Source organism: Miscanthus floridulus, chromosome 3 (assembly GCF_019320115.1).
Source record: "Miscanthus floridulus cultivar M001 chromosome 3, ASM1932011v1, whole genome shotgun sequence".
Classification (NCBI taxonomy): domain Eukaryota; kingdom Viridiplantae; phylum Streptophyta; class Magnoliopsida; order Poales; family Poaceae; genus Miscanthus; species Miscanthus floridulus.
Window position 1 is genome coordinate 9690774 of NC_089582.1, and position 16753 is coordinate 9707526.

Sequence of the window (16753 nt, forward strand, 5' to 3'; positions counted from 1 at the left end):
TTTCACTTTTTCTTTAAAAGTGACACATGCTGTCGCGTTCATACCACACAGGTCCGGTTTGCATACCAGACCGGTCTTGTTTGAACCGTGTTCTCAAGCTTTTTGCTGGTTCTTGCTCGATTAGCTTCTGCATCTTCTCCCCTGTGTTCTCTGAGGTTTCTTTAGTGGATCTGGTCACCAATTGGCCTGTGTGAACTCATTTTAAAGAGTATTGATTTACGGGCGCTTAAGGTTGATTTGGGACAGAAGCCAATTTCTGTCGAAGATTTTTTTTATTTGACTCCCATTCATCTCCACTTTGATCACCTGCTCGGTCCTAAATATCGACTAGGCAAAACTTAGCGAAGGAAATAGTGATGCCTTGTTCTACACTCTTGTTTGTTCCAAATTGTAGTTAACTTTAGATCATTTGTCCTAGATCTGGGCAACTCTATAAAAATGCGTCAACATCTATTATAATATCAAAATTAGTTTCATTTAATCCTTCATAGTTAAAAAAATTCTTGATAGTGCATTTACTTTTGAATCTTTTGTAGATGTTAATATATTTAATTTCATCAAAATTATAAAACTTTGACTTAAAGCAAAGTGAAAGTGAGCTATAATCTAAAATCGATGGAGTATATTATCCTGTTCTTAATGAAAAGTTGCACAATTCTCCCACGTATTTTGACAGAAAAAAGGGAACTGTCAACTGTGGGCCAATTCTTCTTTTCATGACTAAGAAACGGTCCCTTCCCAATCACAAACTATTAAAACCGTACGTCACGTTTAAATGTTTTTTCTTGAATTTAGAGTTGTTTTCGGTGATGTGGCCATGTAGCAAAAGTAACACTTTTAGACATTCGGAAACATTTTAATAAAACCTTCTGGTTATCTTCACTCTCCCATTCGAGTAATAAATAAAGGATAAATCAGTTTAGTGTTGTAAAATGGGACCCTTTTTTCTAAAGAGAATGAATGGGATGGTAAATCGCTATCTGTTCTAGTGAAGTGGACTCAAAGCCCAGGATTCTGAAAAGGCGGAGAGCCAGGATGTACCAGGAAAAAGTCCATTTTACCTCCTTGAACTATCCTTAAAATCTAGTTTTTCTCTCTGAACTCTAAAACCGGGTAAATCATCTCCCTCAACTTTTAAAACTGTTCATTTTATCTCCCTAATCCGGTTATAGATGGTTTTCAAAGGTGGATTTGTCTTTTTCTTTTTTATTTATTTCAGCTGAATTTTTAAAAAATCATAGTAAATCACAGAAAAATCATAAAATAGAAAATCTAATTTTCTTGGACTCCACATGACACTACTAGAGAACAGACTTTAGAACGATGTCCCAATTTGGCATTAGCCTCGGCATTTTTTTGCCCCCGGGACTAGAAAGGCTTTAGTCCCGGTTGGTGTCTCCAACCGAGACTAAAGGTCCCTGCCCAACAGCTAAACCGGGACTAAAAGTCCTCCAACCTTTAGTCCCGGTTGGTAATACCAATCCAGACTAAAGGTAGACCTTTTAGTCCCGGTTGGTAACACCAACCGGGACTAAAGATCCCCGGATGGGTTAGTTCAAAAGAAAAGCATCACATCCATTGTTAGATGTGTTGTGTAGGTGGGGTGGTAAGCTACGCGCGAGGCAGTGCATGAGGTCTTGGGTTCGAATCTCACAGGGCGCAGCGGTGGGAGGTATTATTTTTTTTTAAAGCTGGGAGGATCTTTAGTCCCGGTTGTGGCAAACCGGGACTAAAGAACAACACCTTTAGCCCCGAATTGCTAGTCCCGGTTGGGAAATCAGGAGTAGTGCTAGTTTCCAACCGGGACTATATCTCATTTCTGTAGTAGTGTGAGTAGATCTACACATGAATATATAATATGACATGCTTTAGTATAAAGTTTTTGCCGTCGCTTTAGCTCTATGATTTTTTATAATTAATTCAAAGCTTAAGTTTCTATGGTCCAATTGTGGTGAAATTTTTATGGTGAACTAATTATTATATGACTAAACTGTATTAAAAATTTCATGCTCATTAGATGATGTATAACTGAGTTAAAGATTTGTTTAGTTTTATGCTTGTTATTTAAAATAGTTAAAAGTGTGTAAAAAATAGAAAGGAGTATGAAATTTTTACTACAGTTAAAGCATACAATAATTGGACCACCATAAAAATTTCACGACAATTGAACCATAGAAACTGCAGCTATAAATTAATTACAGAAAAGCATATAACTAAAGCTACAACAAAAACTTTGTACTAAAGCATATCATATTATATGTTTACTGTGTAGATCTACTCATGTGGAGTCCAACAAAATTATATTTTCTATTTTATAATTTTTCTATAATTTAATATGGTTTTTCAAATATTCGGCCAAAATAAATAAAAAAAAGACAAAACCGCATTTGGAAATCACCTATAACAGATAGGGAGGTAAAACGAACGGTTTTAAAAGTTGAGCGAAAATAAACGGTTTTAAAAGTTGAGGAAGGTGGTTTACCTAGTTTTCGAGTTTACGAAGGAAAACTAAACTTTGAGGATAGCTCAGGGAGGTAAAATAAACTTTTTCCGATGTACAATGATGATGACTATCTTAGCAAATACGGCCCAGATCTGTCATTTGATGATGGGGTGAAAAGCCTAGTAACTCCAGTAACCTAAGCTAAGAGAAACTACTCCTTTTGCTAAAAAAAAGAGAAACTACTCCTAAAAATAAAAAGAAAAGCTGCAAGCGGAATAGCCGTTGGCTTCAAACATTTTCTGATTTAATGGGAAGTTAATAATGGAGTATTGTTGTTGGTTTAATTTTTGACTTAGGAAAGGAAAATGATCAACTCAGCTAAATAGAATTCGATGGAGCAGTGTCTGAATAACTTTTGTTAATCTAAAATCATTACACTAATGTCTTTTCATTTGTCTCGTCTAATAAAAATCACGCCAAATCTCTTAATTGCCGTCCTTTTCTTAAAAAAAAGATATTTTGTTGGTTGGTGTTTGAGAGGAAACATTTCAACCAAAATATGGAGTACGCCAGTGTAGTACGTGCCTTGCAAGTACAGGCATTCAGTATCTTGTTCATTGCTGCAGCCTGCAGTGTAGTATCCACCAAGCGTAAAGAATGAGCAACAATATATGTAACGTCACACCAAGAAATTAAAAAAAGCCATGTATGTATATATCACTCAGAAACAAACACCACCAACATCAGCGGTTATATATATCATATATTGTGTGTTTATTGACTTGATTGTCATTATTATATATATCTTACATCATCATCGTGGACTTGAACCATGCATGCACAAGAGGAAAAAGTAAAAAACCCAAGGAATAAACTTAAAAGGCACTCATCACTCTACATACATCAGTTACATACATAGGTAGTAGGGTGACCAAAAGATGCATCCATCAACTTAAAAATAAACCTCTCACACAGTTTAAGATTAACCAAGTAAAGTAAGAAACGAATATAATAATTGAATCAACCAACGCATACGCAATTAAGTGATGAACGTAACTGAAAGCATCGTCGTCGTCAAAACCAGCAGCAGAAGGGCAATGGAAGATTATATTATCAGTTGACGAGGTAGCATTTCTTCCTGATCTCTCCCTGCGCGCCGGTGAGCACGTCGATGGTGGACATCTTGACCATGGAGTCCGCGAAGTCGCGGAAGAACTCGGCGGCGAAGAGCCCTGTGGCCTGGCGCTGGACGTAGGCCCTGGTGGCCGGGTCGGTGAGCAGCGCGGCGTCGGAGTGGAAGAGTCCCCGGCGCTTGGCCACCAGGCGGTAGTAGCTGGCGTCGAAGCTGAGGAAGCTGCCGGGGTCCATCTCGTTGAGCGTGGTGTTGTCGGCGAGGCTCCGGCACCTGGACCTGAGGCGGGCGAGGTAGATGGCGTCGAGCGCCGGGTCGACATCGGCGAGTTTGTTGGCGCCGGTGAAGTTGTAGAGGCGGTCGCTGAACAGGTTGCAGTGCGCGGTGCCGAGCGTGTGCCCGCCGGAGAGCACGACGAGGTCCTTGACGGAGAGGCCCTTGGTGGCGAACATCCGGACGAGGCGGGTGAAGTTGGCGGTGGGCGGGGGAAGCTGGTTGGTCTCGTTGGCGATGGAGACGCGGCCGTCGCGGCGGCCCAGCGCGACGGACCAGGACGGGCCGTTGGCCAGCACGACGGCGTCGCGCGCCATGAGCGCCAGGATGTCGGCGCAGGAGACGGTGCCCGGGCACGCCTGCTCGAGCTTGTCCTTGACGCGCTGCACGGAGCCGAAGCCACGGAGGGTGAGGTTCGGGGTCGCGTCCTTCTCCGCCGTGCTGGTGGGAGTCGAGTCCAGAAGCACGGAGCCGTCGCAGCCCTGGCAGCGTGCAGCATAGCAGGCAGCCGCCGGCAAAAGTTAGTTCATGAGATGCATGTGGGCGTGCGTACGTCTTGCATGTGTGGTGTCGTAGCAGGTAGGAAAGTAACGTGCAATGCAATGCAACAATGATGCAGCAGCAACAGCGCAATGTACCCTGACGAAGCAGTCGTGGAAATGGAGGCGGAGCAGCGGGCCGGCGAGCGTCGGCGACACCTTGAGGATCTCCGCCGTCTCCTCCTTGACGATGGCCTCCACGCGCGGGCACGTGCTGCTGTAGAAATCCAGGTCCAGCCCTGCGGCGGCAGCCATGGCAGCAGCCGACGAGAGGACGACGAGTACAGCGGCAACGCCCGCCATGATCATGGTGGGCGCCATCGACATCATGGAAATGGATGCCAAGCAAGCAGCAGCTAGCAACAAGTCCTCTGCCTGCTGTAGGTGTATGCGTGGATATGATGGTGGTGGATCCGGATGCGAGCGAGCAACGATGAGCTCTACCTAGTCGATCGTTGTATCGTTGTGGTTGTGGCCCTTGTGGGGAAGACAGTCACTGCTTATATAGCTTCTATGTCGTACAGCTTTTTGCATTAGCAGTGTCCGTGACAGCCAACAACCGACGATTAGACCACTAATAGGTAATTAATTAGTGATTATATATACGAACATGGCTTTGTTTTAGTTCACTTTGTGTATGGTTGACGAGTGCGCATGAATAAGCCAGCTAGCTTTGATATTCTAACGGCATGTTTGAATACCACGAGCTATCAACATTTAGCTCTAGTTCATGGAACAGAAGGGTTAATGGATGGGCTATTTTAAGCTAAGCATTTGGCCTGTTGTTAGTCCATTAGCTAAGCACAACTAGCTAACAAGGAATAATAGTTTATTGCTAGGACATATACACCTATTCAACATGAGACCCAAACATGCACGAGCTAATAGTTAGATTGCTAATTTTTAGATCTCACTAACAATTAGCCTTTAGACGATGAAATGGACATATGTCACAACTAACGAATTAGGATAGCTGCCCTGCATCATTATCTGTTGAGGCTGAAGAAAGGGAACAAAATGCAAATAAGTCTACACCTCTTAATTTGTGCATGTACACATGTTGTTTAACATCCTTCTTGTTGCAATATTATTGTCACAGACCAATAATCCAATGGGGATTTCATTTTTTTTCATTAAATAGGATGTCATATGTCAGCGTTTTTTTAATTACGTGGCAAATTAAATATGAAGAGAAGGAGAGAAAGAAGTAGGAGAAAAGGATTTTACTTAAATGAAAGCTACGTATAACTATGCACCGGTTTCAACAGAATACTCTCTAGCTAGTTTATGTTGCCTATATATATATAAATATAAAACGACCAAGTGAAACGATACATGGTAGGACTACACCGAGATGAAATTCCCCATTGGATTTGGACTGGCCCTATATATTACGCATGCATGACCTTAATTAGTTCTAGTTCTAGATAGTGGGATGAAAACAAATTGTACTAGTAACTATAATGTTCGCGTCCCATAATCTAAAAAAATGGAAGAAAACAATATAAAGGACTAACAACTTTGTTCCTTTTCTCCTCCTCTCTCTCCTTTTGAACCAAGAAATGTTATACATACTTCTTATAGAGAATAAAATTTTGAAACTTAGGTAGCTAGCTACATGCTCCGATCCGTTCCAAAAAATGTCATTCTAGCTATAAATCTGTTGGGTAATGTTTTATCTAGATTCATAACTGAAATGACGCTCTTTTTTTACGGACGGTGTACTATAACCCTATGTTCACAAAAAAATACAACTATGAGATTTGTGTAAGTCAAACTAGCTTAATTTCGATCAAGTTTATAGTGAATAGTATTAGCATTTATGTTTCCAAACTAGGTTTACTCTAAAATAGATTTTGTAATTAATTTAATAGTACTTATTTTGTATAACAAATGTTAATATTTTTTATATAACTTTGATCAAACTTTAAACCGTTTGACTCCTCGAAAAGTAAGAATTACATCCTTTCGTAGACGAGAGAGTTCGTAACTGCTTTCAGTTGTATGTGTGGATTATTAATTATATATTCAGCTACCGGTGTACTTGCATTATAATGTGCGGATTATATATTAATCAAACTAGCTATACACGCACTTTTTGTTGAGTTGATCGTGTTCAATCATTCATCTGGACTGCATGCATATGGTCCAGTGAGAATTGGTGCATGCAGTGCGTAGTAGGAAAATATAATCCAGGTAGCTAGCTAGCTAGCTACCAGCTGGATATATGGGCTGGCATGTGATGTGTTGGTTTGAAGAGGGAACAAGGCAAATGCTGCATTGGTCCCAGGTAACCAACAACAACTGCGGGCAGGCAAGAGTTGAGCTCTGTGAGCTGTGCCGCATGCTTGCTAGCTAGCTAGCTACTGACTCTCCCCAATCAGTCACTGATGCATGCATGATTGAATAACCGGAATATTAGCAATGGGGAGCTGTAGCTTGGGGATTATCGGAACAATTCACAGATATCATTGCCATGGATCTCTGGCTTCTGGCCTGAGCATGATTACTACTTTACAGACATGCATGCTAAGGCGCCTACAGTGAATCATATAGGCACGCATGCAAAACAGTCTTACTATTACTAACTGGGGACTAGCTCCTCTCCATGTTAATCCTCATGACAAGTGCAATAGAGAGAGAGAGAGAGAGAGAGAGAGAGAGAGAAGATAAATTTAGAAAACAGAATTATGCAAACAATCAAACTAAATCTGTAGACTCAAATCATCACTGAGAAGATAACCATTTGATCTTTTTTCTACAAAAATACCGGTTAATTAATGGGTTATTAGTAGTGACAGATAAGAGAAAGATGATACTCCCACTGATGATGAAACTGGCCTAATTAATACCTATGTGTTTTGTAAAAGTTAATTAAGAGATATATTCCTCTGATAATCGTTAGCCAGCTCATGATGCAAGAATGACAGCAGAGCAACATCAGGTACGGTGCAGTGCTTGCGATATATATATATATATATATATATATATATGCTTCCATCATACTCCAGGTGAGGACAGGTCCAATTCTAATTAAATTTGATTTGATGCTACCCCGTGGGCGCTGATCATCGACGACGTATGTTGAGATGGCTCCGTCCCTCCCCTCTACATAGCTGTAGGCCTGTAGCTGCGACAGTACATTACACTGCAACATCAACATGCAGCATGTGCAACAAACAAACTGTTTCTCCTTCTTTGATTCACCTACTAAAAATTAAAGCATGATGAAGCAGCAGTCCACACGCTGCTCCAATCCCGATCGATCATACATAGCACACTAGCTAGTTAGTTGTTGAGAGCTTGCTTGAGCCGTCGTACATGCATGTTGTTAGAGGGGCCAGGACAACCGGCGTAGCCAGCTTTGATTTATGTAGCAAAATTAAAGGCGCCATGCATGTATCATATATACTCCTATATTTTTTTTTAGAAAATGGAAGAGACTTCCCGCTTCTGGCGTCTCCGCACACAGCGTTTACATTATTACATGGTTTTAGCGACATTGCTGAAGATAAGTCAGGGAAACAAGAAATGCAAAAATTATGCATGACAGAGTCTATTATTAAATTTCCATCCATGGGAAGTAAATAGCTCCAACGCAGTGGTCTCTAGTTTTCGGCTTGCTGACTGGAAAGACTCCTTTTGTTCACCATCATGCTGCAACAGTGCCCAAACCCGTAGTCAATATGTTCCCCCGAGAGTAGCCTGCATAAAAAAAATATATTTGCAATTTTCAAAGATTAGATCATTAGGACATCTCCAAATTGCCCAACATAAAGCAGCTACCCTAACTAGAATATATTTCTTCTCTTTTAAATCAAAATTTTGATAGCCAAGTCCCTAACACGTGGGATATAGAGTTATGAGGGGTTAACCCAGCCCGTGGCTATATACTCCTATATATATGTTTATTATTAAATGGCAACCGGAGGAACTGTATGCAATATATATATGCACACACACACTATAGTGCTGTAGTGGAACGCTTGCAGTAAGGTTTTTGTGTTGGGTACAAGGACGGAGCTGCAGTCTTGACGACGACAGATACATAGAGATTATATTCACTTTAATTTCTGCATGCGTATGACATTGGCATGCAGGCATGCAGATGCAGGCTGCACGATCCATCGTGCCTGTTCGGCTGGTATTAAAGCCGGCTGAAGCTGTTTAGCTGATAAGCCAGCTGGTAAGTTCAAGCGAACAGACGTGGCAGAGCTAGTGAGGTAGCTAGCTAGGCGGCGTTTGGTGCTTGCGTTGCGTGCCAGCTGCGTCGTTGCAAGAAGCTGTTGATCGATGAGCAGCAGGATTGTCGGAGAAGGGGAGTTTAGTCGAGTCGAGAGAGATGGACACGATCCGACGATCGATGCAGAAGAGGCGATGGATCCTTTGGCCAGGGGTTGGTTGCTGGTTGCTGACTGCTCAGGGATCAGGGATCAGGCCGTAGCTTGAAAGGAAACGAGCCAACTGCCCAGCGGCCGGCCGGCCTGCCGGCGCCATGTTCCTTTCCTGCACGGACTGGCTCTGTAAGATTAATGCTAAAGGATCATATCATCGGAGAAAAAGAAATGGTTCATATATATTGCTTCCTCTGTTTATAAGTTACTTCCAAGGCAACAGAAAGCTCTGATAGATACCAGTACATACAGCTATATGTCCATGTATGTATACACGTACTATGCACCCTGTGATAACTGACATCTGATCGATAATACTGTACCACATGAGTAGTACGTATAATATACGTACTAATAACTAGTATGTATACATGGCACTGGCACACGCATGCAGCTGGTACCGTACCCGGTTCGTTTGGCTGATAAGCCATGGCTAAAAGTACTGTTGATTGATTTACTGTGAGAGAAAAATACTGTTCGTTAGTTAAAAAAATAGGGCTTATATGGTGTGGCTTGTCGATTGATGCTGGTTGGCCGCTGGATATCCTCCCGTTCCACGAATCCAGGCGGCAGGCAATGCGCATGCATGCCCATCCAGCACCAGGACTACTCGTAGTACTCCGTAAGTGTTACTGCAAGTCACCCGGATGCCTGCAGTGCAGGTGCATCCCTCTCCATCTGACTCGATACTACTCCTAGCTCATTTTTTTTTCTTCAAATCTTTCCCCAGAAGAAATCTGCTAACTCACTAATCTCGATCGGTAACATCTAGAATTCGTGCAGTTCCATAAAAAAAATCAATTCTGGAAGTTTCCTAATATGTTCCTTTTAACTGTCATAGGAATTTTTTTTCCTTTGAACTTTAGAAATACTGTAGAAACCATCGGCTCAGCTGAGTCGCGAGCTACCACGACATTTACATAGTTAGGGAAGGATTCTGTCCAAGCGTGCGATTTGCCCGGGATCCAGCTCTTGCCTAACTGAGCAATGCAAGCCTGCGCGCAGTTCTTGATACATACATGCACGAGGTTCGAACAGACAAAACCGATCATGCAAGAGTTCTCGTATGCCTCTCAATTTCTTGCATCCTCATCCTCTGCTAGTTCTCGTGGACCACAACAGGAGAAGCCCCCCTTGCTTGGCGTTCTTTTCTGCAGATCCTCTGCCGTTGTGATTACCGCTCGAGTAACTTCATGCCATGACGGCTGCTTCTCCCTGGCATTAACCTTATTTCGCTCATCCAGTGGTGAAGAACCCAGAAATGCGACATGGGGGAGGCTGAATAGTAAAGGGCTAAAACTCTTACTAGCTCTATGGCGCTATACTAAATTATGTAATAGATATAGCCAGAAAGGCAACTAGCACCATTCATTTGGAATGCTCAAATATCATCAAGCACAAGTTTGTGGTAGAATAACAGCATACCAAATAAAGCTCTAATAATTGTTAACCAAAAGCCTGAAAATGACCAGAAATTCCTCGATTTCGTTCGTTCATACACAGCTACAAAGATAAACAAAGAAAAAAGTGTCAGCGTGCTTACAACTTATAAAAAACACGATAATATTTAGAATTAAAAATTGACTAACATAATACACACCACTTGTTTCTTTAACGCTGCGAGGCAATTGTATCATATGGTCCCCTATATATGGCTTGAAAATGCTTTAAAAAAATTCATCTTCAACAGAAGCAAATATATCCTGTTCAATATAGCATATCATGCTATGATTCAACCAATCATCATGCATTTTGCTTCTGCAATCAGTCTTAACAACGTTCATAGCAGAGAAGGCTCTTTCAACTGTTGTTGTTGTTGCCATTGGCAAGATCAATGCAAGTTTAATGAGATGATACACCAAGTCATAATGTGTATGTCTATCCAATTTGAACCAAGATCAGCACAACTTGATAACTCCTCATCACCTCTAACATCAACAATGAAATTGGGAAGCTATGTCGTAATCATAGGCGGTCATAATCAGAGAAGTCATCAACATACATTTCATCACGTTCAATTAACTTGTCCACTTCAAAGTTGGCAAAATAATCCCTTGGATCAAGACAAGCTATACATCAAAACAGTTGTGTCAACTTTTCAAGAAAAGCAGTTGTTTAACTCAGCAAGAATCTATTCAATCACAACACTGAAAATCTATGATGAAAATAATGGTATAGTAACACACCAATTTAGCACCATGCCACCATGGACGACCTCTAACTGCTATTTGATCTTCCATATTGGGCACTACTAGATTCATCTTTTCACAAAAGCTCTTTACCTCTTCAAAAAAGAGGACCCCAACCATTTTTCTCATGTCATTCATATTCTTATTAACATAGCTCCAATTAATCCAACTACTCTGACAATTTTCTGATTTTTCCTTTGCAAACATTGCAACAGCTCTTGAGTCCTTCCCAATATTTTGATCATAATATGCAATACAAATACAAATTCAAATGACTCCATTCTCTCTATGAAGCCAGATGCTTGTGTTTTCTTGTCTCCATCATTTGCATCTTTACTAACATTCTCTAGCACCTCCAATACAGAGGGCGACATCATTTGAAGACAATCCAATGCTTTCAAATCTATGGCACACTTCATTGCATTGTTGTGACAACCTTCTATATATTGCACCAACGTGTTCTCTAAAAACATCTTTTGCGTTTTTCAAACTCTTAAATATGTCTTGGTAAATGCATCATTAACGTAATTGTAGGTTCTTGGTGGCTTAAAGAGATAGCAATAAAAGAAAAATGCCGCATCCTTGCATACATTGTACTCTAGCCAATTTAATTGCCCAAACCATGATTCAACAAAACCTGTTGATTGAGATTTACCATGTACTCGTGGAAACTTGTGACTTTTTGGTTGACATGGACCCATGTTTAAAAATGCTTTTCGAGCATCATCTCTAATACCATGATGGAATTCACCAATAGGCTTTCTAAGTCCTGGATCAGCCACTATGTCACTCAATGTGTGCTCTTTTTGGTTCAACACGACTCTCTCTAGTTTTGGCAGTAATTTTGGAAGCATCTTTATTAATAAGAAGCTTGTCCATCCTAGTATGCAATAATGCAAATTGAATTACTATCAGAGACTAAATCTAAATACGGATCACAAATTCACATTTTAGACTTCAAACTTCAAAGAGTTCAGAGTTGCAAACCTAGTAGCAAGGGTGAGAGGGTCGTGCAGCTGCCAGCAGGAGCCATAGGGGGCGTAGGGCTGCAGTCAGCTAGACTGTGAGTATAGGACATCGCCGGCTCGTCGAGATGCTGAGTGATGAGTGCGGGGGACCGTCGCCCACCCGCCAGGCAGTGAGCCGCCACAACGCCACCGAAGGCCTGAGGCTGGACGACACTGGCACGCGAAGCAGCCATCAGAACCATAGAGGAGAGCGCAAGCCGTGATGAGCCACCCGCCGGGATGCCAAGCGTAGGTGCAGAAAGGGTGAGACCACAAGTTGTGAGATGCTAAGCGTGAGGATAGGAACATGGCTGCTTGGTGGGCTAGGTTTTGCAATGTTGTTGGGCTAGGATTAAAGAGGGGTAGTAGGTGCTACATGGGTGGATCCGGGATACAGCCAGGGCAGCCCGGGCCCTAGGTCCGCACCTGCGCTCATCCCACCACTTCCAAACTAACAACATTATTTCAGTGTACAACTCTGGCTTCAGGGAAGCAAAAGAATCAATCATAAGTGCGACCAAACAGAGTCATACTCTCTCCATCTCAGAGTAGTCAAACTATCTAAAATATGAGAGAGCATCGATATTTATGACACCAAATTAGTATATTATTAGATAAACCCTTAAATAATATACTTTCATAATGTACCGATTTGGTGCCATAAAGTTGAAACTCCACTTTACAAAGTTAGTCAAATTTAGGATAATTTGATATAATTAGCTTACGACAACTCCAGAAATTGATTTGGGAATGAGGGAGTATATTCCACGTCTGATTTATCCTAGCTCACAGAAGCTCCTGCATGGCTGTTTCTTTTCTCTAATCCTAGGAAATAGGAATATTCCATCCTTTGTGACTCCTGACAATAGCTAGCTCTATATTTTTTTTTGTCAAGGGAAGGGAGACTTATATTAAATCTTGGCATAATACATCCCTAAATTACACATGAACAAATCTAGAAAAAAATACATGATGTTCTATCCAGATTCTTCCATCGTCTTTTTCCCCAATGGCTTCCCTCAAATGTCGAAGCCAAAGTGCAGTCCTTATGCCGAGTCCAACGACCAACCCCAAAACATTGGATATGCCGCAAGATCCAATGCTTTAGAACCAGTCCAAAACGTATCTAAATCGCTGAAAGAATATCGACAGTTGCATCGTCGGGTACGACATAGGCTGTAGAATCATCACCTGGAGACCTTGAATTCGTCTCCGCGACCATCGATGATGAGATCGATAACCCAGAGTCGCTGTCCTCGTAGGGGGCCCCAGAAGCACCCCTCCCTTGCATATAAAGGCCACAAATTGGCCACCTGCTGATGAAATCGACGCCTGCAACGATGATCTCGTTGTGGTAATCACCGAAGTCATCGCAGGAAACACGATTCCGACCGAAAATCATCTGATTTTCGCTGAAAGATTTATTGGACCAGCCCTAATTAACTAGATAGAAAAACTATGAAAAAAAAGGATGGGTTTCCTCTCCTTCTTATCTCCGGCAGATGCACCAGAGAGTAAGAAGGAGAGGGGCCTGGATGTGGCGGCAGCGGAGGGAGAGGAGTGGCGGCTGCGGCTGTGTGCGAGGCGTGCGTCTAATGCCCGGGTCTCGTTGATCCAGTATAGTTGTTACGAGCGTCGCCTTTTTGGCCAACAAGCCAAGGTACATAGCTAGCTCCATATTAACGGGACAACATACTTTTTTGATTAACTGCCTGAGACGAATGCATGCATGATTACCTGTAAAGGAGAGACCGACTGGTCCAACACCTTACCAATCATGCATCCTGGGGAACCACCGAATCATCAGAAATAGTGTGCATGATTGATTATGTAATTAACAACAAAAGGAGCAGTTTTGCATGCTGAATTATGCATAACATTAAAGGACATTTAGAAAGCTGTTGCTGCAATGCAGGCATGCCCAAACCAGACCACGCTCCTGCTGGAGTCCTGGTCCTTGCAGAGTCGTGTGCACATCAGACATGCTTTGTACTTTTGTTTGTTGTAGCATAGTACACAAGTATAATACTGGTGGACCATCATTTATACATTAAGCTTTGTACGTAGCATAGTACACAAAGACTGGTCGAGTGGTGGACCATCATTTATACATTAATTAACCTGAGACAGAGAATAACTTGAGCCATATGTACATTCTTTCCTATACACTTCCCCATTTTCAAATGTATATGGCCAATACTCTAATTGATTAAAAAATTACAAGTGGCAGTGAGCTATATATAGTTTTTTGTTTTTTTTAATTCTTGTGGGGGTGACTAATAGTACATACACCAAATGATAAAGAGGCCCATTTAGACTACTGGGCTCATACTTATTTATATGTTATGTCACTTGTAGCTATAATATCTATATCAAATATATTCAAGCCCAACGTAGTGAGTAATAATAGTAGCCCACTACGACCAGGATAGGAGAAGAAAAATAGTAGCCCACTATGACCTGTTCGGCTGGTTGGGCTAGATCGTGGATTATTTACTGCTGGCTCGTTTGGTTGGTTTATTGTGAGAGAAAAATACTGTTCTAGATTATAATTCATAATTGTATACGATCGTTTACGGCCTGCCGAACAGGCTGAGAAACTGCTACCAAGATGTTTGGGCCTACTCTGGTTTGTGAAACCGTTGCAAGCCGAGCTTTCGGCCCGTGAGCCTGACGTCCTACCTGATCTGGTTCCGGTACTCCCCGAAGGTGAAGCTCTCATAGCGAGGAGGTCCGCCGGCGCCGCAGAGTGGCCGGATGAGCGTGTCGTAGCTGGGACAGAGGAAGAAGGCGACGGAGAACCGCTCCCGCGCGGCGCTGGCCATGACCCGGTGCTCGACGCTCCGGTAGCGGTCGTTGCTCCACGCCTGCAGGAGGTCGCCCACGTTGACGATGAGCGCGCCGGGGTTTGGCTTGACGGCGACCCACCGGCCGGCCTTGACGAGCTGGAGGCCGCCGACGCCGTCCTGGTGCAGGATGGTGAGGAAGTCGCTGTCCGTGTGCGGGCACAGCCCGTAGGCGCCGCTGGGTGCCGCGCACGGCGGGTACCTGTTCAGCCGTAGGAAGCAGGTGCTCCGCGTGCACCGCGACACCACCGCCGTGTCCTCGCCGATGCTGTCGCCTAGGTCAGCGACGAGGATCCCTGCCAGCCGCTGCGCCAGCTTCGACATGGCCGTGGACACCTGCTCGACCACTAGGTAGCGAATGCAGCTTAGCTGGTTAGGTTTATTGTTGTGGAAACTATCCACCTAGGTTTAATGCAAGTCCTCAACTTGATATCCTAGATTTATTTTTGGATTTAACAACATGCCTATGCAAAAATAATTTAGACATATGATCAATATTTGGTATTCTATAGGATTTAATAGTGTGTCCATGCATCAAATGATTATGCATGGACACGTGGCATAAATCCACGACAGGTGCCTACAATTCCCTTATGACTTATGAGGATAGTCTTCACTAATTTTCTTCGACTATGATAAATTTGTCAATCTCAAGAGCCGCCGGCTAAAAAATTTACTGGCCGGTAGCATCAGTTTGGAAGTTGGCTGGTCGGTAGCCAGGCCACGTATATATTGTAGAGGGGGCATGCGCTCTCCTCCGCCCCTCCTCCTCAGGTGGTTGTGAATTCCACACGCCTCGCTCTTCAGGTCTCTTGAATTTCTCTCTCGCTCAGCATTAGAATCATACATATCTCTCTCTCTCTCAACATCTATCGGTCTCTTTAGCTAGCTATAAGCTCTCTCTTTTCTTTTCTTTTCTTTCTTTCTTTCTTTCTTTCTCTCTCTCTCTCTCACAAAGTCACAAATGCAACATCGATCCATCGATCTATCCCTCTCTTGGGTTGATGAGGAGTACATGTCGTTGGACCGTCCAGCTACTAACCACAGGCCTGAAGGCCACAGGGACAAGGGACAGGGACAGGCCGGACCCCCATTGATTAGTTGGTCACCGTAGGAGACGTCCCATGGCCATCCCATCCCAATCCATAACTCACTCACTCACTCTATCTGAAATCTGAATGAGTTACTCCTGTAGTAGGATATGTGTAGGCACGGAGTATATCGCATTGTTTGCTGGCGGACGGATTCCTCACATGTGAATGTGAACCAGGACAGTTGCAGTTGGTCACCACTCCTCTGCCTCTACTACAGTGCATCAGCAGCTCGACGCTAGCTCTCTCACTCACCTCTCGCCTGCACTGTACAGCACAGCACTGCGGCACTGCATATATGCTCCTACTGCTGCCACGTATTGCGCATTTGCACTGCACGCGGATGGATCATCAGAGGATTCTGAATAAGTGGCTAGGCGTAGCTCGCTGTACCATGCATGCTCATCGATTTGATGCACTCTCGACTCCCATTGGCCTCCTCCAGATTTTCCTGCCACCGCCGCCCAGCCTATCCGAAATCCCATCGCATCTCATCCATCGCTCCCCATCCGGTGGATTGGATCGCTCGGATGGAGAATGCACGGCGACGACAGGCAAAAGCATCGGATCCATCGATCCGAGATAATAACGCGCGCGGCCGACCAAATCTGTGTGCGTCAGTGTGTGTGAATCACAGCATTGACACAAGAAGCCGATCCATAATAACACAGCAAGCAGGTTACGTCCCACGGATTAACAGTTATTACTCCATCCGTCCATAAATTAAAGAGCGCCCGTATGAGATTCGCGCGTGCCGGCCGATCTTTCGATTAGGTTTATAGAAATATTGACAATATAGTTTATTATGAGAATATATTCAATGATTTATCTATGATATT

The 16753-nt window shown here is 43.1% G+C and overlaps 2 protein-coding genes across 2 annotated transcripts; both read right to left on the reverse strand.

Moving 5' to 3' along the window:
• Nucleotides 1-3192: 3192 nt before the first annotated feature.
• LOC136544941 (peroxidase 1-like) lies at nucleotides 3193-4827 on the reverse strand. Its single transcript, XM_066536996.1, has 2 exons — nucleotides 4487-4827; nucleotides 3193-4330 (listed from the first exon to the last, which is right to left on the reverse strand). The coding sequence occupies exons 1-2, from the start codon at nucleotides 4715-4717 to the stop codon at nucleotides 3557-3559; spliced, it is 1005 nt and encodes a 334-aa protein (XP_066393093.1). The 5' UTR covers nucleotides 4718-4827; the 3' UTR covers nucleotides 3193-3556.
• Nucleotides 4828-14105: 9278 nt separating this feature from the next.
• LOC136544942 (gibberellin 2-beta-dioxygenase 5-like) lies at nucleotides 14106-16109 on the reverse strand. The gene has a single exon (XM_066536997.1). It carries the CDS (start codon nucleotides 15145-15147, stop codon nucleotides 14656-14658), a length of 492 nt encoding a protein of 163 aa, XP_066393094.1. The 5' UTR covers nucleotides 15148-16109; the 3' UTR covers nucleotides 14106-14655.
• Nucleotides 16110-16753: the final 644 nt, after the last annotated feature.